The sequence below is a fragment of the Saccopteryx bilineata genome, chromosome 2, assembly GCF_036850765.1.
Source record: "Saccopteryx bilineata isolate mSacBil1 chromosome 2, mSacBil1_pri_phased_curated, whole genome shotgun sequence".
Lineage (NCBI taxonomy): Eukaryota > Metazoa > Chordata > Mammalia > Chiroptera > Emballonuridae > Saccopteryx > Saccopteryx bilineata.
Genome location: NC_089491.1, coordinates 188935356 through 188958731, shown reverse-complemented (window position 1 = coordinate 188958731; position 23376 = coordinate 188935356). Strand labels below are relative to the sequence as shown.

The 23376-nt window shown below is 42.9% G+C and overlaps 1 protein-coding gene across 3 annotated transcripts; it reads right to left on the bottom strand.

Moving 5' to 3' along the window:
• Window positions 1–776: 776 nt before the first annotated feature.
• SLC46A3 (solute carrier family 46 member 3) lies at window positions 777–17455 on the bottom strand. 3 transcript variants are annotated; one of them, XM_066258936.1, is made up of 6 exons: window positions 17115–17455; window positions 16436–16641; window positions 9211–10081; window positions 7409–7492; window positions 4236–4392; window positions 777–2367 (listed from the first exon to the last, which is right to left on the bottom strand). In XM_066258936.1, exons 2-6 carry the CDS (start codon window positions 16622–16624, stop codon window positions 2283–2285), a joined length of 1386 nt encoding a protein of 461 aa, XP_066115033.1. In that variant the 5' UTR covers window positions 16625–16641; window positions 17115–17455; the 3' UTR covers window positions 777–2282. The 3 variants fall into 3 exon arrangements, with proteins under 3 accessions (XP_066115033.1, XP_066115035.1, XP_066115034.1); XM_066258938.1 differs by having other exon boundaries at window positions 16436–16605; XM_066258937.1 differs by having other exon boundaries at window positions 17297–17455.
• Window positions 17456–23376: the final 5921 nt, after the last annotated feature.

Here is a 23376-nt window from a genome sequence, read left to right as displayed (position 1 = left end):
GGCACCTTTGTAATTACTGTGTAACTTTTGCTGTTGCTGTAGTCTCTGTTTCCTGTCATGTAGATTGTGAAACAAGCAACCCTAAAGCGGTGGAATGTGGGGCAGCTGTGTTAGGCTTGCTCTCTGGTGCACCAGCTGCAAGCACTTTGCTTGATTAGTGCTTAAGCACCTGGCAGAGGCACATGTGCATAACCTGTATAAGGCTATGGGTGCTTGAGCTCTAGAGAGACTGGGGACTGCGGATGCATGGATTGCCTGCCCACCACTGTGAGGGGCCGTTGTGCTGTTTGCCTAAGAGGCGGTTTCCCCTGCCTGTGTGCTTGTCTACCATTGTGAGACCTTATTAAACGGAATGGTCCAACCCTTTTAAATTCCGCAGTTCTTCTACTGTGTGCCCAAATCCAATGTGGACCTCCCTGTCCTCGGCCACCGGCATTACAGGGGGGGGGACACCCCATACTTTACCTGACACAATTCTTGATATTGGAGGTATAATCTGTCAGGTATCCACCTAGCTATGAGGAGCCTCAGCAGAGCCAGTCCACCTCTGTGCGGTGCTGCTGCTTAGTGGTCAGGTCCTGTCTTTCTTGGACTCACCCTACTTGTCTGTAAAGTGAGGGAAATGAAGCTTGATGTTACAGGGTTGTTACGATGATAAAATTAGTCGATACAGAAAACACTGTAAACAGGAAAGTACTTGTTCTTTTGGTTTGGGAAGAGCGCTGCACAGGAAGGGAAACAAACAAACAAACAAAAAAACGTGAGCATCACTCAGTTCTTACATAGGGTCCCAAACCTGAAATGGTCTTGGAGTAAGAATTCTCAGCATTTTACAGGATGAGTGCTGTTTGACAGTAAGCAGTCAATGATTTCCCTACAGGAAAAGGCCATTGCAATGCTACAAACAAGACAACCAGCTTTGTGCCTCACGGCATTTGCATTATTACACATGGTAACTTAGAAAATGGGAGATACTGAAGGACATGTGAAAATCTGATCAACCCATTTAAAAAGCATATGAGCTACCATAGTTTTCAGTTTATTTGCAAGGCCAGCTTAACAAGTATAGTATGTCAGTGGTTATGCTCCTGATGCACTAAATATATAGCTTTCTTTTTACAAGTAAAAATAAGTTTTTTTTTTAAATTTTTATTTATTCATTTTAGAGAGGAGAGGGAGAGACAGAGAGAGAGAGAGAGAGAGAGAGGGAGAGAGAGAGAGGAGAGACAGAGAGAGAGAGGGGGGAGGAGCTGGAAGCATCAACTCCCATATGTGCCTTGACCAGGCAAGCCCAGGGTTTCGAACCGGCGACCTCAGCATTTCCAGGTCGACGCTTTATCCACTGTGCCACCACAGGTCAGGCCTAAAAATAACAGTTTTTATTTGGTTCAACACATTTATTGAGGTTATAAAGAAGAATCAGATCGTCCCTCTCCTTAAGGTGCTCCTTGTCTTTGTCCAGTTGGGGAGACAGACGCGACAAAGCCACAGGAAGTATGAAGGGACACCGGGAGCCATGGGGCTCTGCAGGGACGAGGGGCGAGAGGAGCAGAGAGAAATGTCAAGGCTCCATAAAGGAAGCAACATCTGCCTGAGACAGAAGTTCCAATGTCGCCAGGGAGGAAGGGCAAATGGAAGTGGGTAAAAGATGAAAGAACATGGTGCCTTCAATCTGGTTTTTTCTCAAGTACCCCTTGGTTACATATAGAAATATTACCATGCCTGTCACTGAGAAAACATTTTAGGAAAAGCAAAAATATATATTTTTAAAGTGTTTCTGTTTTAAGGATTTTGCATTAAAAGTTTTTACTATCAATAGCACCTTGACAGGCTGTATAAAAGGAAGCATTACCTCAGTAGAGGTAACATTATAAATATTTGAAACTTCTATTATTATTTTTCTATCGGTGAATGATTCATCCTTATTTTTGACAGCTGACCTTCAAAATCCTGGAGAAAGGTCAGAAACCAATTTTACAGATGAAGAAACTGAGGTAAAGCATTCTCTTTGGTCTCAGTGTGAGAGATTGGAGTATGCTAGGGAGGTTATTGTATTTGATCGTATCAGGTGTCCTAATCCCTCCTGAAACTAAGTCCGTGAGGGGAAACTGTGCTGGAACACGTCACATGCCATTTGTAAAGTGCTCGAGTGCACGGTCCTACAGGCGCTGAGTCAGAGCTCTGTCCAGGAAAAAGGCCCTGGAACCTCGATTGCTCCGGAACACTGGTTAAGTCTCGGGTCAGAGTGCATGGTTTGTGCATTGCTTTACATCCACATTTCCTCATGGGTCTGAAGTGTCTTCACTGGAGTCTTCCTGAATGAGAAGCACGTGGCTTCTCCTGTCCCAGCTGCTGCACTTGACCACACTACACAAGCAAACAGGATATTTTAAAATTGTTACCAAGACAACACATACATGAACAGTCTGCATTCCACTTTCCTGGTCATAGGTTCTGATAAATTATGCACATTATGCACGGAAGGAACATACTGGTATTCTGAATCCAACAGGCTCATTATTCACATCATTCTGAAAAGAATTTTAGAACTACATGAGTTCTTTCTCTTCCAGATCCCTAAAATGTCCACTAGGCCCACTGTCTACTCTGTGTAGTCACAAAAAAAATAGTTAAGGATAAAGCTGTGGCTGAAGTTCAGATTCAAGTGCTATAACTGAAGCTTGACAAGAAGCCATCTGGAAGTCATTAAAATAGCATGTAATTTTAATTTTAAAAATATTGAACAGCCTTTTATCCAGCTGCACAATTTTTCCAGTTATAAAAGTAATATATGTTTATAATGGAATATTTAGAAGTATATGAAGGCTGAAATTAAATGTACCCATTATTCTATTCCCCACATAGGCAATTCTTACTAAAGTCATTTTTCATGATATGGAAACACCGTCTGTAACCACTATTGGTCATTTTGGTCATTACAAACAATAGCCATAATGAACTTTTTTTATATAAATCTTAAAATTACTGATCATTTCCTTAGGATAAGTTTCTAAAAGGAATCACTGGGTAAAACACTGAACTTTTGAAAAAGCTTTTGATAAATGTTTATGAATTGTTTTCCAAAACTGAGAATGCTGAATAAACATTACTACCAGCAATTATAAGATTGACTGTCTCATCATGTGCTCACTAGCAGAGTACTTTTAATTTTGCCAATTCAATAGGTGAATAGTCTCCTTTTTAAGAAGATGCTGAGTAAAAAATCACTTTTCATCAAAAATACAGAGGAACTGTTACTACTACTGCACTGTGTCTTACACAGACCGAGGTATCAGAATTCAACTGAGACAACATGTGCTGAGGACCACTATGAATGAGGCGTGGGCCAGCCCTCTAAGGAGTTCACAGTCCTGGGAGAATGCCGACAGCCTGTGCACAGAGGACTGTTCTCTTCCCACAGCCACTTCCACAGTGCTGAGGGGAAGACAGTGATGCCTGCAGACTGCCCCACCTTCTGCTGAGGCTTCATGGCCATGCTATCCCTGCGCGTGGGATGGGCCAAACCCAGCAGAGGCAGGTGCACGGGCTCTTAGCTCAAGGTTTTGGCCCCAAAGAATGTGTCCAATTGTATCTGCTTGGGTATTTTAGCACCCATGTCCTCAATTAACTTACACTTTTTGTAACTGAAAGGCAGAAGGAGAAATATTTCTCTTATTTTTATGCCTTTGATCTATCTATTCATCAAAAGCATTTTGTACTTTGTGTTTATTTGGATATTGATAATTAAAAAGGGAGTCACTAAATAAGACAACTCCCTGGAAAAGAGAATTCCTAATATTCAGTGCTTGCTATCTGCTCTTGTCACTCACCCGAGAATGCAGATTTAAGTACATCTTCTTGTAGTAGACTCTGACCATCGGGGGGATAGTACACTCTAGGAAATCATAGCTTGAATCTATATGTATACATATATTTTTATCTATTTTTATATGCTAATTAAATCAATTGCTCATATTTAAAGAGACAGGGGGCAACTTCTCAGAGTCTCTACTGACCCACCCTTTCTTTACTCTAATTCAGGTCAGTCATGTCATTGCCTCTTTTTTCCTACGTCCCTAAAATTATTGACAGATGTCTTCATGCCTAAATTTCTTGAGAAAAGTACCTTCTGAGGCCAAACTTCAACAAGCCTATGCAATTTTACTGGAGAGGTGAGGAAATTCATTTAATTCAGCTAGCTATCCTTTGATAAATGATTAAAAATAAGTACATACCACAGACTCGTGACTGGAATTAGTAATAGACCAGCAGACAGCAGAAAGGTGAAGCCTGGGACCCACGCAACAGTTGCTGAATAAATTCCATTAAAAGTAGAAACTGCAGTGACTCCACCAAGTGTTTCTAAGAAAGCAATGCAAGCGAACAGGGTCCCTGTTTGGGGTCGGGGTACGGGAGGTGAGGGAAGAAAAGGCAAGTTACACAACAACAAACAAAAACGAATTGAGAAGGCTGTTCACTGAAAAGCACAAACGTGGGCACACCGCTTGGTGAGTGAAACCCATTCCCTCAAAACCCCTGAAATGGCAGAACCCCATTTTGGGGGTTAAGAAACTGAAGTCGAGTTCTTGGACTTGATGTGAGAGATGCTGAAAACACAATACAGTTGACCTTGAATGTGGGGAGGGGGGCTAAGGATGCTGACATCTCTCCTAAAGTTGAATACTTAACTACAGTTGTCCCTTGGTATCCACGGACCCTCACAGATACCAACACCTGTGGATGCTCAAGTCCCTTATATACAGTGGCCTAGAACAACACATAGTAATTCCAGTGACAGTAGGATAAAGCTAAAAGTTACAATTCAGAATAGGAAATTCCGAAATGGAAACTAAGTATTTTTAAATGTCACTGCATTTAATAATATGAAATGGCTTTTTAAAAGCCTTTATAAATAAATGACATAAAATAAAAACAAAAATAAATAATGCAGCCTGAGAAGTCTATTTTAGCTCTAACTTAAGCAGGTAGTTTTTTCCCCCACAAACAGCTTGAGATATAATTTACATGCCATAAAGCTCATCCTTTTAACTGTACAGTTCAGTGGCTCTTAGTTTGTTCAGAGTTGAGCATCCATCACTACCGCCTAATTTTATTTTATTTATTTTTTTATGACAGAGACAGAGAGAGGGACAGATAGGACAGAGAGAGGGACAGATAGGGACAGACAGGAAGGGAGAGATGAGAAGCATCAATTCTTTGTTGTGGTTCCTTAGTTGTTAATTGATTGCTTTCTCATATGTGCCTTTACCGGGGGGCTAGAGCAGAGCAAGTGCCCCTTGCTCAAGCCAGCGACCTTGGACTCAAGCCAGCGACGATCATGTCTATGATCCCACACTCAAGCCAGCAACCCTGTGCTCAAGCTGGTAAACCTGTGCTCAAGCCAGTGACCTTAAGGTTTCGAACCTGGGTCCTCTGCATCCCAGTTTGATGCTCCATCTATTGCACCACTGCCTGGTCAGGCCACTGCCACCTAGTTTTAGAACACTTCCATCACCCCCAAACAGAAACTGTACCCATAGGCAATCACTCCCTTTCTCCCAGCCTCTAGAAAGCACTAATCTAATCTCTGTTGATTTGCCTTTTCTAAACATTTCATATAAATGGAATCATACTTATATGAGAATATGTGACTTTTTTTTTTTTTTTTTTGAGAGAGAGGAGAGAGAGACAGAGAGAGAGAAGGGGGGAGGAGCTGGAAGCATCAACTCCCATATGTGCCTTGACCAGGCAAGCCCAGGGTTTTGAACTGGCGACCTCAGCATTTCCAGGTCGACGCTTTATCCACTGGGCCACCACAGGTCAGGCTGAGAATATGTGACCTTTTGTGACCAACTTCTTTCATGTAGTATGATTTCAAGGTTCATCCATGTTGTAGCATGTGTCAGTACTTTATTCTTTTTATTGCCATTGGACAGATATACTACATTTTGTTTATTCATTCATCAGCTCATAGACATTGCACTGTTTTTACTTATTGGCTATTATAAATAATGCTGCTGTGAACATTTATTTACAAAATTGTGTGTAGACATGTGTTTTCATTTCTCTGGGATACATACCTAGAAATGGAATTGCTGAGTCAGAAGATAACGATTTAACTATCTGAAGAGCTACCAATGTGTTTTTGCAAAATGGTTGTGTCATTTCACTCTCCCACCAGCTATGTATAAGGGTTCTAATTTCTCTACATCCTCACCAACACTGTCTTTTTCATTTTAGCCATCTAGTGGTTTTGATTTGCATTTCTCTGATGCCTTACGATATTGATCATTTTTTCATATGCTTATTGGCCATTTGTATATCTTCTTTTTAAAAATTTAGTTATTGATTTTAGAGAGAGAGCAAAGGAGAGATAGTCAGACAGACAGAAACATCGATCTGTTGCTGTATGTGCCCTGGCTGGGGATCGAACTCACAACCTTTGTGTATCAAAACAATGTTCTAAACAACTGAGTTATCTGGGCAGGGTCTATTTGTATATCTTCTTTAGAGAAATACCTATTCAAATACTTTCCCATTTTTCATCCAGATTCTTTTTTTTTTTTTGCTGTTGAGTTTTATGAATTCTTATATATTCTGAATACAAGTTCCTCATCACACATATGATTTGCAAATATATTCTCCCATGCTCTGGGTTGTCCTTTCACTTTCTTAATGGTGGACAAAAGTTTTTAGTTTGAATAAAGTCTAATTTATCTATTTTCTCTTTTATTGTTGTGCTTTTGGTATCATAATCATTATATAATTCAAAGAAGCAAGCACATTTCTACAAACCATCCTTAATAACTTTTATATTCCTAAATGGTTTTCCACTTATTATCTCATAATCTATAAACAGCTGAATATACAGCTACATCTTAAGAGTAGGAAAAAAACAAGAAATATATTTTTTAATTTAGTGAATTATGCAGTCTTCCCCAGTGAAGACTATGAGAGTCACTCCTATAAAGAGTCACTGCTTGGCTATCCCTTTGGCCTAAATGTGAGCAACCTGGGGTCACAGTCCTCCTTCAGGAGAAAGGCTCTGAGGAACAGGATCATGCAGGCATCACTGGACATGAACCCAGAGCTTGGGACCCACGTACGCACAGTGTAGTCTAGAAGGGGAGAAGTGTTGTGGGCTCCCATAGCCTCCTGGTCCTGAGGTCTTCTCTCCTCCTGGGGCAGAGCCTGGCCAGAGCAAACCTTCTAAAGCACGAGGCCCTGGGCAGGGCTCCCTATGAATAGAAGCCTTTTCCTAATACAGAACTTGCCACTTAATTCAGAAGCAATCTGTGCAGAAAAAAGGCTATTACAGAATACTCTGAAGAAGCAAACATTGATCGCACATCGTTTGAGATGGTATAGATTGCAGATTCATTATATTCCTTACGCAAGTTGAACTCACCTTGTTCAGTAGAACGAACCACTTTTGACATCATGGACCGCAGAACAGAGAGTGGCACAATAGTGAAAAGGAAGGGCAGCCTGACTGTGAGAGAAATGGAAATCAGAAAACTGATGGTCAATCTTAAATGGAAAACACTTCCCCTTTAAATACTTTATTTCTATAAGCATCCTAAGTCATTGCATCAAATATCAAATGAATTGTACAATTCTACTTAATGAATTAAGATAGACTATTGACAGGTCAGTTTAAGGTTAGTTTCCTCTCAAGTTTTTGTTTGTTTGTTTGTTTGTTTTCCTCTCAAGTTTTTAATTCCAGTGCTAAGAACAAGAGTTCATGGAAGTCTTAGGTTCGATCTGCCCATTGGGACTGACCAATTACTGACCAACTGGGAAGCTCCCAATTACTGTAGGAACTTCTTGCATAGCAAGTTGAGACTGTCAATTAGTACTTTTCTGTTTGTTTTTTGTTTTTGATTTTTCAGACTTGGCATTTTTAGTGATAACAGTTTTATTACAATGTTTATTTTATTAATAAATTGGTTTTTTATCTCCTTGCTTGTTAATTGTGGCTGAGTAAATTCATGGACACAAACTGCATCTGGCCATATATTATTATGACCCTTAATAGTCAGTAATATTTTTAGGAATACAGTATCATAAAATAGTAATATTGATATATTACATTTGCAGATTTTAGTTTTCAACATTCTTCCACATAGATGAACTTACCATACCCCTTTACCTGATGAAGAATGAGGGCTCAGAGCATTTCACTAACCTGCCCAAGAACACCTCGTGCCAGGAATGGAAAGTAAGCCCTTTCTGTTTGGTCACCTGCTTCCTGCAATGCACCGGGAGGCTGACACTGTCTCTAACCTAGACCTTTCCCAAGGTCCTCATTTTCAGGTCCCTTAGCCCTTTTGAATGCATCTTTCACTCAAGCCCTACAAACACCATTATGAGGTAGGTCATTAAGAAAGCACTCCAATTTGCCAAAAAGTGATTCATCAAAAGCTAATTTTTTTTTTTTTAGATTTTATTATTCATTCACTTTAGAGAGGGGAGAGAGAGAGGAAGAAAGGGGAGGAGCAGGAAGCATCAACTCCCATATGTGTTTTGACCAGGCAAGCCCAGGGTTTCGAACCAGTGACCTCAGTGTTCCAGGTCAACACTTTATCCACTGCGCCATCACAGGTCAGGCAAATCTTTATTTTCTTAAAAATATTCAATAAGTATGAATTTTTCTTCTAAATCTGTAGAGTATACAAATTTATATAATTGCCTTTTTTTTTTTTTTTTAGCAGTTTAAGAAGTACTCAATTTGGTGAAAGCTATATGGAAGAAGTGATTCCCAAGAATGTCTGCAGAACAATCTTTCTGAAAATATGCAAATTTAGAAAACTGTGGTTATTATATATATTTTTTAAAGCAAATTAGTGCTCAGCTTCTGGCAAAATACTCTATTTTTCTCTCCATAAGATGCAATTTTTACCCCCAAAAGTGGAGGGGAAAATGCCCATGCATCTTATGGAGCAAAAAATATGGTATTTTATTAAATATTTAAACACACCATTTGGTTCAGAATATTTTTTTTCTTATTTTTCTCAAAACCCTAGGTGTGTCATATGGTCAGGTGCATCTTATGGAGCGAAAAATACAGTAACTTGTAACAAATTACCTTTAATTGAACTAAAATGCATTAAACAGAGAATTTTATATTAAAGTTTCTTACCCAACAGACTAAATTCATTTTATATAGACCCCAAATACACAGTTCCAAGGCTACATTTGTTAACTCACCTAAAAACATCATCAATGTTGTTTTGGCAAAAGCAGTCATAGCCATTCCCACCATGGTGGTAAACATTCCAACAAAGGCCATGTATATATCGTCCATACAGTAAGAAAAAACCCATATTCCTAGGAAACTACTAAAAAAAGAGATACTACTTAAAGCTGACCCATAACCTATAAGAACTTCATTCCAGCAGAGCGGTGAATCCAATTCATAGAGTATAAAAATGGGGGAAATGCCAATTATCACGAAAAAATAAGTGATCATTGTGAAAAGTAACAAACAGAGCAAAGACCGTTGCTCACTGGAAGTATTTTTAAAAAGCATGTAAGTTCGGTAAAATAGATTTTTAAAGCTTTCACTGCATGATATGGAAACGTTCTGAGACAAAGACTCCTCCATTGAATCACCAAGAAAAAATAAAATATAAATCAAGTTAACAGTAAGAGCCACAGTAATAATAAAAAAGGACCAAACAAAACCTAGCTCTTTAATAAAATAGCCAGAAGACAGTCCTGTTAACCCAGTAACAAGTCCAAGTATGAAGTCAATGATAGCTATTCGAATTGTTCTTTGTTTCTCTTCTTTACATTGATCAACTATGTAGGCAAAACAGGCACCCAAAAATGTGGTAGAATTGCCACAAAGGGCCCCAATGAAGGTAGATGCAACCAAAAGCTGGAATGGAAAGGCAAAATAGGACAGCAAACAGAGCCAGGTGCTGGTCATGAGGGCACCGATAGAAGTCAAAATTAAAGGGAATTTTCGTCCATGATGATCACTGTGGGACAGAAGTATGAACGTGGACACTAGACCAGGAATTAACCCACTTATATCCATTTGTAGATTAAAAAGAGACACTTTCTTCTGAACTTCCTGCAAAGAAATAAAAAGAAGACAATGTGTTTACAGAGGTTTGAACAATGTACATAAAAACAGTATGGTGCATACTACACATTGTCAGAAGTGAGGGATGGGGAATCTAGTGTGTGGGTGTATATAGCTCAGCTCTTCACCCAGTTCACGAAGCAAACGTCCAATGTGATGGCACCATTAGTGTGCAGTTCTATGGTGAGGACTTCAACTCATAAAAATAAAAATGTGTGTAGTTATGGTTCTGTCTCACACAAAGGATCCACAGACCACCAAGGTCTCGGTGACTGGTCATCTAATGATTTTTCTTTCTTGTATGAACAGTTAGCACTGAGAGATCAGATTGCTGTTCCAATACTAGAGCAATACCCCATCCCAATATACGCCTCTCTCTCCACTCTAAAGGGAGAACGAATGTCATGTGTGAATGGCATATGATTGGCTCTACTCTACTTAGGAAGAGCTTGGGTGTCCTTTTCACATGTGTCTCCACAAACAGATAAGTGAGATACAGTCCTTTATTTACTAAAAATTAAGGTAAAACCCAAACAGGCACTTTGCACTAAGAACGGAAGCATGCGGTGAGCTGAGGAGTGAGCTAATCTCAGCTCCCCAAGGACCAGAACAGCCACGTACACACACAGACTGGCAGCTGAACCGCTGTTATACTAGCTATTTGATGGAAGGAATTCAGGGTGATTTAAAAGCCTTTTCTGCTTGTCACTTCTCTGTATTTTCCAAACTGTATATAAAGAGTGTGTGCCATTTTTATAATGGGGATTACTAAGTGCCATTAAAAAAGGTTTATTCATGTAATATTTAGAAAACACCTAAACACATGATGAATCACGAAACTACCAAAATACTGAAACAATGTTGTTGTTTTTTAAATAGTGAGCCTATTTCTATTTTTACAATTCATGTAATTCAAACAATTGCATGTGGCCAGGAAATGTTCTCGTCATTCAACACTCGAAACTTGGTTTTAGCTCTGGCCTCTCCTTCCCTTGTGCCCCACCAACACAATCTCCTCTGCCCACTCATGTTTCTCAGGTCCTTTTGCTTCTTTAAAGTCCCATGGTTACCAGCGGAGTGACAACTCTCATTACTTTTCACCTGGACAGTCTGACACCTGCATGGTCTCTTTGTTCAGTTCAGGACACAGAGCCAGTCTTCTCCCTGTGCAGAGCACAGCATGCCTCTCACCCACCTGGAGGCCCCAGCGTCTCCCCCCTTCCCCCGCTGCTGGACAAAGCTGACACACCTTAGTCTGGGGCTAAGGCTGCTGAGACACGGTTCAGCCTTGCTGAACCCCCACTCACTCCCCAAATACTAACTTCGGGCACAGTCCAAATTGGATTTCCCTGGCAGTCTCAAACAGGTGTAACCTCTCCTCTCTCTGACCCTCCTCTCATGACAATTACCACTCCCTGGTTGTACTTTGTGGTATAATGATTAAGATGGAGCTCTAGTGTCAGATGGATCTGATTCAAATCTGGCCAGCTAGAATGATCTTCACCGAAATCAGAATGATCTTTACAAACACACATCAGCTCCTGACACTCCTTGTGGTGACATGGTGGGCCTTGTAAGGCCAGGAGCCACGGCCACCATCACACCCACCTGGCAGGTTCACATTGGATTCGGACAGACAGTAATGAAACAATGGAGCCAAGAACTGGTGGGCCATTATCTTTAATCCTAGCTTGCACCCAGTGGGCAAGTAATACACACAGTGGGCTCCAAAACCCACTCATTCAGTGCTCACAAAGCTACTGACTTATTCGAGTTTCCTAGAATCAAAGGTGTCTACCTCACCAGCCTCATTCGCCTCTGTTCCCCATCTCCTTCTCTCTACACAAACTGGCTTTTCCCTCAGCACTCCACCATCTTGGCTGCCTCTCCTCTCCTCCACGTGGTCTTTCTCTGTTCTCTCTAACGCTAATCTCAGGAACCAAGAGAGAGCAGCTCCCAGTCTGTCCCACTTTATAGTATAGAAATCAAAATCTTTAATCCAATATACAAATAAGGAAGTCTCTGATACAAAGTCACTTATCTGAGGCATAATGGGATTCCTCAGGAGAGTGGGAAAAGCTTAGTCTTAAAACTAAGCCTTAGGCTATAACGACCTTGCCTGCTTACAGCCTGTGCCCCACACCCAATGCAAACAAAGCGAGCAAACCTATATATCATATTTACAAACTTACTTGACCAACAGGCCTGAAATCATGACTTCTCTGATTTCACTTCCACTTCCTCACTCTTCAAACATTCCATGCTCATTTGCTTCTGCACTTGCTGTTCCCTCCACCTGACTGTCATACAGCACATTTCCTTAATTCAAATGCTTCCTCCTTACAAGGCCTGCTATGACTGATCACTTAATCCAAAGGAATTCCATTAACCCCATCCATCCAGTGCTCTATCCCCTGGAGAATTACAATTATATAACATAGAAGGGTAAATAGGAAGAATCAGTGTTAAAAATAAGTGTTATTTCCTATCCAAGACTGGACAGAACAATCCCTAGTCAGGGCACATACAAGAGTCAACCAACGAATGCGTACATAAGTGGAACAACAGGTTGATGTTTCCTTCTCTTTCTCTGTCTCTCCCCCCTTCCCCTCTCTAAAATCAATCAATTAAAAAAAAAAAGTATGAAGAGAATAGACCTCAGTGGCCAAAACTGAACACTTCAAAATGAATTATTTAATCAGGGAAGGAGGGAGTGGTAAAGGGATTAAAAATTCCTTCCTCCACAACAGTCAACAAACGCCTAGAATTTCCTACCATTTTACCCTTCGCCAAGAGTTTCCTTCTTACAGCTCCCCTTTTGTTAAAAGAACCTTTAGAGATTAATCTCACTGCTAGAAAGAAGAGTGCGGGTGTACCTCATTGTCACAGGCTCAGAGAACTGGAAGACTTGAAAAATAGGGTAAATCAATATTTATGTGCCGAGTGTATTTTATATTCTCTCAATTCCAAATGAGTTGAAAAATAAAATTTTCATCTATACAGATTTTAAATGTTAAATATACATGAAACAGCTCATTTTATTCTTACAGCTATACCTTGAGATTCATATTTTTTATTCCAATGCATGAACAAACAGTACATGTATATGTATTTATTATGTAAGAAGGATAAAGAAATATGCTATAACAGTAAGAAGTTCAACACTGTACCATATCATGTACTTTTTTTATTTCCACACAACTGACCTTTTGGGGGAGTGGCAAGAAAAATCTGAGCTGGATAAAAGTCATTCATTCAATCAGGGACTGACACTATGCCAGGACATCTCTTATTTTAGGGTTACAGAAACAGTCAACAAACCGCCACACTTCTTTAAGTGAGCGAGTGACCAGAATCCACCCAGCAGAGCTCAGGGAACGGTGACATTTGTTTTTGGGTTTGAAAGGAAGAGAATATTCTCTGAGAAGCTGATCAGGAACAGTATCCAGAAAAGGTGCTAGAAGGAAGTGCTAAAGGTGGTAGAGAAGCAAAAGTGCTCCTTTGTCCCAAGGAACACAAGGTGAGAGGCTTACCCTGGCTGGCCCAGCTGTGAGGGCAGTGGGGCTGGTTTCTAGTTCCCCGACCTCAGAAAAAAACACCTTTGTCTTGAGGACACTGTAAAGCAGGGGTCCCCAAACTTTTTATACAGGGGACCAGTTCACTGTCCCTCAGACCGTTGGAGGGCCGGACTATAAAAAAAACTATGAACAAATTCCTATGCACACTGCACATATCTTATTTTAAAGTAAAAAAACAAAACGGGAACAAATACAATATTTAAAATAAAGAACAAGTAAATTTAAATCAACAAACTGACCAATATTTCAATGGGAACTATGCTCCTCTCACTGACCACCAGTGAAAGAGGTACCTTTCCAGAAGTGCGGCAGGGGCTGGATAAATGGCCTAAGGGGGGCCGCATGTGGCCCGCGGGCCGTAGTTTGGGGACCCCTGCTGTAAAGCCAGTAGCCAGGGCCACTATCACAGCAGCCGCCTGGCCCATGCAGGTTCGCATTGGATTTGGACAGTCGGTAAAGAAACAATGGAGCCAAAAACTGGTGGGCCATTATCTTTAGTCCTAGCTTGCACCAGGCGGGCAAGTAAAAACACACACTGGGCTCCAAAACCCACTCACATTCAGTGCTCACAAAGCTACTGACTTATCCGAGTTTCCTAGAATCAAACGTTTCTAGCTCACCATACTTATTCACCTCTGTTCCCCATCTCCTTCCTTCTCCCTGCACAAACTCTGCTCTAACTGGCTTCTCACTCAACACTCCGCCATTTTGGCTGCTTCTCCTGGTCTCCTCCATGTGGCCTCTCTCTGCTCTCATCTCTAATGCTAATCTCAGGAACTGAGAGAGAGCAAGCTCCTGCTCTGCCCCCATTTTATAGTGTAGAAATCCAAACCTTTAATCCAATATACAAAATAGGGAAGTCTCTAATACAAAGTTACTTATCTGGGGCATGATGGGACTGCACCACCCCACATCAAAAAAGGGTGGGAAAGGCTTAGTCTTAAAACCAAGCCCCGGGCTACAAGGATCCTGCCTGCCCACAGCCCACAGAGACACACATTAATATCACCTGGACAACGGCCTCCATGTAGGCAGCGCCAGACACACATTAATATCACCTGGGCAACGGCCTCCACGTAGGCAGCACCGTCTTTAACAAAGTGAGCATAATATATTTTACCTGCCCAACAGGCACCAACTATAAGTGAAGAGATCTAGGGCATATATTCTCTTGAATATTAATCCAACTGAAAAGCAATAAGTGAAACAATAGACACTTAATTTAAAAATATGGCAAATCTTCAAAATGAGGCCACTGCTGCAGGCAGCAGGGGGCTCTTGGCAGCTGGGTGAGAGCATGAGGGCAGAGGTGGAGCCAATACTCTCCACCTTCACAGTCATGGAGGCCACTGACATGGCTGGACCAAGGCCTGTCTCAACTCACTCCAACAGGGGAAGGGCAGGTAACTTTTGCATTGTTTCAGGCCTCTCCTTCTTGCCTCCACTGCTCCCAAGTCTGGTGAGCCTACTGCACCTGCTTACTCCCTGGGAATGACATACAGCTCATAAGAAACATTCCTGAAGGGAGACAAACCATGAGGTGAGGCCTTGGTCCTTCTATTTTTATGACCTCACTCTAGGCTAGAACCTTGCTGTTGGCATAGCTGCCCAGAAATGATCAGTTCCAAGAAAATCTCTCCCGTGGAAATGAGGAAATGAATCAACAGCAGGAGCTGTGCCGAACAGCCAGGCCTCACCCTAGCAACACCTCACATCTGGGGGAACACTTTGGGGAGTACTAGAACCATCCTTCCGGGGTGCTTTACCACTTCCTCCAGGGCTCAGGTCCCATTCCAGTCACACCTGAATTATCTTCTCCCGAGAGACAGTGTTAAAGTCAGGAGGCAGGTGACTTGAATTCCTGTAAACTTTTCTTGTTCCTTCGACTGGGGAGGCAGCACCACCCTTCTGCCATTACAAAATATTCCCAAGAGGAAGAATTCCAAGTTTACTGATGTGGTCTATTTTTCAGGCATTGTCGGGGGAAACTGCCAAATCTGAATGCTAATTTGGACATTGGTAGACTTTGCTGAAAAAATGCCTGAAGGGACAGGAGGATGGTGATGGACCTCGTTTTAAATAAATAAAAAAAGATTGAGGGGGGGGGGGGGGGAGAAGGACAGTTTCTGTAATATCTGGCTGAATATCTTCAGTGTCCTCAGAACACGAGTGCTCTCCACCCAGGTGTCCCCACCCATGGGAGTCAAAGCTGACTTATCACCAAAAAATAAACAACCAGAGCTAGCCCACCTCCCACCCCAGGGCAGACGCTGGCACCACAGTCTTCAGGGGTGGGTCATGCATGTGCCATGGAAGGGTGGTTGGAGGAAGAGGAAGCGACAGGCAGAGACACCATGTCTCACCCCAGCCCTGTCCACAGAACTCATTCCTGCTGGTCTTGGTTCAGCTCTAGGGCTTTCCTGGGGGTGGGAGGGGGATGGAGGAAGGAGAGAACCACAGAGGAGATGAGACTGCTCTGAAATTTTCTGACAGGAATAAGAGCTATTGTCACAGACTGGGATTTTAAGTGGCAGAGGCAGATGAAGCATCTCAGGAAAACTGCAAACGAGATGAGAAAACTTAAGACAGGCACTTGGTTTGGGGTTTAGGAATTTCATGGTGACCTGTGAGAGAAAATGCGTGATGAGTGCCATGTCCTACTTCATTTGAAACACCATTACACTTTACCTTTTTTTGTTTTTTTTTTTGTTTGTTTGTTTTTGTTTTTTTTTTTTTATGTTTTAGGGGTATTTTAATGTCTTACCTCCTGGAGTGCAAAAGTCGCGCTGCTTTTGTTTTTCTCACACTCAGAAATATTGCTCGCAGGTGCAATACTGGAGTTGCCTGTTTCTTCCCATATTCTCTTGTACACGTATTGTGTTGTCAATGGGGAGATCAAAGTCATGGCAAACGCACTGAGGCAAATGGCAGGTTCTACAAGGAAAATCTTCATATTGCTTGGGTAGGGAGCTGAGTTCCATAAGAAGAAAAAGGAGAGAGGCAATGAGTTGTGGTGCTCTCCGAGAGGCTAGATTTCCACTGGCGGAACAGAGGAATTTTGGGGGCGCAAGCAAGCAAACTGGGATCAGAAAGCAGTAAGCACTTTCAAAGACAGAGAGTAGCTTTTACTCTGGAACAGGGTGCTCGGTAAGTCCGAGGCTGCCGAACGCCCGTTTTAAAGAGTAGGACTTTCTAGGGCTCACACTGCCTTTAGGACAGTTCTATAATACGTTGTCACCCATTTTGGTGACTCAGTTACCACACTACTGTTCTCGTCTGGTCCACTGCCACCCGGTTTTCATAAGCGGAACTGTGAAGCTGCCCTCAAACGCGATCGTTCGCCGTTTGTTATTGTCATCGGCTGCTTGTTAACAGCGGACAGGAAGGAAGCTTTTAGAAAGCAGCTCCGGACCTTAAAGGGACTTTTTATTTTTTTGACTCACCCCACGGTTAGTCTTCCAGCCAGACTAGGAGCCCGGGGGCCAGGGCAGTCTCCTCTCGGGGATGCCCTGCGCTCGCCGCGCCTTCCGAGCAGCCCGAGCTCCCGGAGGCGGGGACCCCGGGACGCGCAGAGCGAGCTCCGCGAATTCGACCCTGTGCACCTGCGGGAAGACACAGCCCTTACTTGAACGCCAGGCAAGGGAAGCGCGCTGCTGCGTCCCCAGTGCCCACGGCGACGCCTTCCCGCGCAGCCCTGCCTCGGCCCCTGGGGGTCGGCGGCGCCCCACAACAGCGAGTCGTACGCGGACAGCAGCGGCCGCGGGCACCAGCCCCAGCTGAATGCGCTGCCTCAGCCGCCAAGGGGCCGAGCAAGTCACGGTCCCGCCCGGCGCTGCGGCGCACGGGCCCCTTGATTGGTCCGTCCCAACATCACTCTCCCCTGCTCGCCCCCGTTTGGGAGCCTAGCGGCCTGGGTTAGGCAGCGCAGAAAGTTGCTCATTTTGGCACCTGAGCAGGTCTGGGCACCCTGTAGGTTTTCGCAGAAGCACAGGAGGCACCCCTTGCAGAAGCAGTACGCTTGCCCTGCACCTCTCTGTTGCATTTGGGCCCGCCAGGCAACGGCCCTAAGAAGAAACGCAAAGGAGGGTGTTGGTCAAATAAGTTTATAAATATGACATATGTTTGCTCACTTATATTGAGAGTTTGGGTGTGGGGGTCAGGCTGTAAGCAGGCAGATCTTTATAGCCTAAGGAAGGGGTCGTAACCTATGGCTCACGAGCCAGATGTGGCTCTTTTGATGGCTGCATCTGGCTCACATGCAAATCTTTAATAAAAATAATAATGTTAAAAATATAAAACATTCTCATGTATTGCAATCCATTCATTTCCTACTGCTCATGTTCATGGTTGTGGGTGGTTGGAGCCAATCACAGCTGTCCTCCGGGACAACACCAAATTTTTATTGGATAATGCGTAAGGTACACGGGTCGTTGTATGGCTCTCACAGAATTACATTTTAAAATATGTGGCGTTCATGGCTCTCTCAGCCAAAAAGGTTCCCGACCCCTGGCCTAAGGCTTAGTTTTAAGACTAAGCCTTTGCCACCCTTGACTGTTGCATGGAGGGGTGGTGCAGTCTCTTGAGGAATCCCATTATGCCTCAGATAAGTGACTTTGTATCAGAGACTTCATTGTTTGTATATTGGATTAAAGGTTTGGATTTCTACACTATACACTATAAAGTGGGGCAGACCAGGAGCTTGCTCTCTCTCGGTTCCTGAGATTAGCATTAGAGAGGAGAGCAGAGAAAGGCCACGTGGAGGAGGCCAGGAGAAGCCGCCAAGATGGTGGAGTGCTGAGGGAGAAGCCAGTTTGTGCGGAGAGAAGGGGATGGGGAACAGAGACGAATGAAACTGGTGAGCTAGAAACGTTTGATTCTAGGAAAACTCGGATAAGTTAGTGACTTTGGGAGCCCTGAATGGAAAGTGTTTTCCCACTGTGTGTATTTCTTGCCCGCCTGGTGCAAGCTAGGATTAAAGAAGATGGCCCACCAGTTCTTGGCTCCATTGTTTCATTACCATCTGTCCGAATCTAATGCAAACCTGCACGGGCCAGGTGGCTGTGATGGTGGCCGTGGCTACTGGCTTGAGATAGGGGAATGAGGTGGGGGGCACCCAGTGGGGGAGGAAAAGTGCCCCTGGATGAGTTCTGGCATGTGCTCGCTGGCCCTCCTGGAGGTATGAGCTTTGGCAAATTATTTCATCTCTGTGAACCTCTATAATGCTGGTGGCCAAGGCCAGGCAGGTCCACATTGGATTCAGGCAGATGGTAGATGAACTGCGAAGCCAGAAAACGTTGGGCTATTCCGTTTAATAAAGTGTTGCAAGGGTAGAGAAGCACACAGGCAGGGGGAAAGTGCTTCTCAGACAAAGAAATAGCAAAATGGCCCCTACAGTGGCGGGCAGGCAATCCGCCATCTGCAATCCCCCTGAGTGCAAACACCCATAGCCTTATATGGCCACACACACATGGCGTAGCCACTGCTCAGGCACTAATCAGGCAAAGTGCTTGCAGTCCTAAACCAGAAGCAAGCCTAACGCAGCTGCTCCACAACCTCCATTTCTCTATCTTTTGAGGGTAACAGTCTTACAGGGTTGTCATAAGGAGCCCCTCCCTTACACAGCACACCTGTGCAGCACCAAGGGACTGACTATATATGAGCTTCAGTAAGCCCACCAGGAACACACCTAACTTTGATCAAGTTGGGTTTATTATGTCTTGTAGCTTGTAGCAAGGAGGAATGCATTCATGGGAATCATGGAGTACGCATGAGATTTGGACTTAATGTTCTGTGATTTTGAGAAGGGTTCAAGAAAACAAAGCCTGCAGTGGATGGAATGCTATTAGGAAGTGGGGTAATTCTATGACTAGGTGTCTTAGTAAGCCTTATTTAGGAATGAAGACTAGATGGAGGTTAAAGCCATCATCGATAAGCAGAAGTCATAGCTGTTTGTAAGGCTGGTGGCCGAGGCCAGGCAGGTTCCCACTGAATTCAGGCAGATGGTAGAGGAACTGCAGAACCAGAAAGCATAGGGCCATACTCATTTATTGGAGGTCTGCAAAGACAGGCGAGCAAATATACAAAAGAAAAGGAGCTAATAAACAAAGAAAAATCTGCTATTCACAGTAAGGACAAGGGAGCAAGGGAAACCGCACCTCACGATGGTGGGAGGGCAATCTGGGAGAATCTCCACCCAGGGGAAGCACCCATAGCCTCATATAGGCTACGCACATGTGCCTCTGCCATGTGCTCATGCACCAATCAAGCAAAGCGGTTGCAGCTGGTAAACCTGCAAGCAAGCCATACACAGCTGCCCCACAGTCATAGGCATTTTTGGTGATCTTCGTGGTTTAGATAATGTTTATGTTCTGTGTTTGGACAAGATTAGAGTGGTTCTGTTTATGTCTTGAGCATGATCACAGATGGTGTGTCTGATGTTGGTGTTCTATGAAATTGTTTTATCCACAGAACACCATAGTGGTAGTCCAGAAGGGCTCCTAGCAACACCCAGGCCAGCACCTGTGTGTCAGAGCTGCTTTTTCTTCCTCAGCACTCAGTGAATGATAGTTAAGACACAGAAAAGTCTTAGATTTGAATCCTAATTACTACTTATCAGCTTGTAATTGCAGCTTAATTTACTTTTCAACTTCTTCAAGTGAACATTTATAAAGCACTTACCATGAGTCAGAAACCATGGAATGTGGATATTGGAAAGAAATGTATATGATTATGAATAAGATGCAGTTTCCTAGTAAGACAGGTAGTATTTTTAAAATGCAGTATATATTTAAAGTATTCAAAGTAGGATGAGACAACGAGAGTATCTGACTCTGACAGAGAAGAGTTGGCCTGGAAGGAAGAGGTAGAGGTCTGACTACCCCTGAGAACACAAGAAGAATAAAGGAAGTAATCTATGCAAAAATGCCTTTGAGAATTGTAAGGCACTGTGTAATCTTAATTACTATCACTAAAATAAGCTGGGTTTGTGCTAGCCGAATCCAGTTTCTAAATGTTTTGGCTGGCTTAGAACCTCTTGTTAACTCTCTTCCCTGTCAGGAGTACAGTGACCACTTCAGGGACTCAACCCCTGTAAAATCAAGAGGGTCAACACCATTCCCTAATCTCAATACCTTAAAACAGCAAAAGGTTAATTATCTCTTGTGCTACCTGTTCATCTGTGGTCACTGGGGGGCTTTTACTCGTGGCCATAGCTTAATGGAGCCATCATCTGTCTATTATTGCTGGCATTGGGCAGCAAGAGGAGAATGAGGTGGACTCGACACCAGGTTTTAAAGGTTTCCCCTAGAAATGATATATGCCACTGCTGTTCACATGTAGTTGGCCACAGCAACTCACAGGACCATATGAACCCATCAGGTTCTCAGAAGGAGAAGGAAATATCAATAACTAGCTTTAATGACTGTGGGGCAGCTGTGTTAGACTTGCTCGCTGGGTTACCAGCTGCAAGCACTTTGTCTGATTGGTACATGAGTGTGTGGCTGTGCCATGTGTGTATGGCCTCTATAAGGCTATGGGTGCTTGTGCTTGAGAGAGATGGGGGATTCCAGATGTGCGGATTGCCTGCCCGCCACTGTGAGGGCCATTGTGCTGTTTGTTTGCCTGAGAGGCTGTTTCCCCTGCCTGTGTACTTGTCCGCCATTGTGAGACTTTATTAAATGGAATGGCCCAACCCTTTCTGGCTCCACAGTTTTTCTACCGTCTGTTTGAATCCAATGTGGACCTGCCTGGCCTTGGCCATCGGCATTACAATGACCTCCTTGTCCCCATGCCAGGACTTCTCATGAAAGTTTATAGAAGGAAAGGGGCTTTAGAAGATGTTCTTTCTTACGGGAGGTAAGAATTTGTAGCTGATATACCTCCAGGCTTTGCTGTCCCTGCTCTTCCACAAGAAGAGGAAAGCCAGGCCACCTTAATTTATTTTGATGCATATCTTCATGGTGATACCAATCATTATGCTGCAAGCCTTTTTCTTTTCTCCCCAAATCATATTGACCGCTTGAATATGTATTAAATATAATAGAAGAAGCCTTAATTGGAATCTGTCACTGTACTGGGCATTGTAGATGAAGCAAAAGTTAATACCCATTGTTGATTATCAAAGAAATTTCCATTTATATGGTGAGAAAAGATAAGAACATTTGAAAGGATTAAAAATGATTCTAAAACCAAGTCTATGGAAGTCATCACAGACTAGTAACTATCATTGACCTACAGCTTTTGCTGCTCCTCAAAGGTTACCACTCAAGTCTTCTTCCCTCAAAGACTCTGAAATTGAGAACAAAATCTTGGCATGGAAGGAGGAGTGGCCGCTCAGTGGGCACAGTCTTCCTGGCAGTGTTTCTGAGACACGGGTCAACCTCCTGGTGTATTTCCCAGAGCAAGCTCTCCAGGAGGATTGGGACATTTTATATTTTTAGTTCAATGCCCCAGAAATGCTAACATAAGCATATTGTCTTGCAATCAATTACTGATACTTAATTCCAGCGCCTGTATTTGCATTTCTGCTATGATCACATTGGCTCCTAGTAGAAATAGTTTAGTAATATCAGAAAAGACAAAAGTGAACTAAATATATAAATAATATGTCTCAGCTATGTGAGAACAAACGATGTCATAATATACTGTTCAAAGTAAATGCAATGCCGGTGGCCACCGTCATGGCCAGGCAGGTTCACATTGGATTTGGGCAGATGGTAGAGGAACTGTGGAGCCAGAAGGGTTTGGGCCAGTCCATTTAATAGAGTCTCACAATAGCTGACAAGCACCAGGCAGGGAAACCACCTCTCAGGCAAACAAACAGCAAAATGGCCCCTCACAGTGGTGGGCAGGTAATCCACGCATCTGCAATCCCCCATCTCTAATCTCTTATCTCTCTGGAGCGCAAGCACCCACAGCCTTACATAGGCTAAGCACACGTGCCTCTGGCATGTGCTCACGCACTAATCAAGCAAAGTGCTTGCAGCTTAATCTGCACAGAGGCAGATTAAGGTTGGTTGAGGCCCCGGGCACAGAAGAAAATATTGGGCCCCTTAAAAAAAAGAGAGAAACAGGGAAAATAAAAATACATGTTAACCATATTTTTAAGTAAATAAAAACTATGCACTATTAATGTTAAAATTGCACTTATGAAACCAAACTTGGTGTCATTAAAAAAAGTATAAAGTTGGGGTTTTGTGGGGCCCTTCAAAAGTTAGAGCCCAGGGTGTGTGCCCAGTGCACCCACCGTTAAATCCGCCTCTGACCTGCAAACAAGCCTAACATAGCTGCCCTACAGTAAGTTTTCCTAGTATTCCAATAAAAGGAATGAGAATTGAGCCATCAGTTAACACATGAATAGACATACTGAACACAAAAGAACCCCTATTGTACCAGGCAATGACATAGTCAGCTGGCAAAGCCACCACAATATAATAGCTACTAGATTTTGTTCTATCAAGAAGAAAGTGATTTTTTGGCTTCTGATTAAATCAACAAAGTAAGATGTGATGAAAAGACCTCAGTACTGCTGAGTAGGTAATTGTCAATACTATGCTGATAAGAATGTAACCATACACTTCAAGGTACAAATTATTGAAAGGAAATGTAATCTGCTCATATAACCTTAGTCAATAATATGCCAAAAAGACCTGAAGAAGTTTTACCTAGCTGATAAATTCATAACCTGAGTTCAACCCTTGTGTTTTG

Coding starts and splice junctions, on each gene's coding strand:
- SLC46A3 (XM_066258936.1), bottom strand. CDS start 16,624: ATGAAGATTTTCCTTGTAGAACCTGCCATTTGCCTCAGTGCGTTTGCC. Junction 4,393..7,408: donor GGTTCGTTCTACTGAACAAG/GTGAGTTCAACT, acceptor GACCCCAAACAG/GGACCCTGTTCGCTTGCATT. Junction 2,368..4,235: donor ATTCCAGTCACGAGTCTGTG/GTATGTACTTAT, acceptor TTGCTTGTGTAG/TGTGGTCAAGTGCAGCAGCT.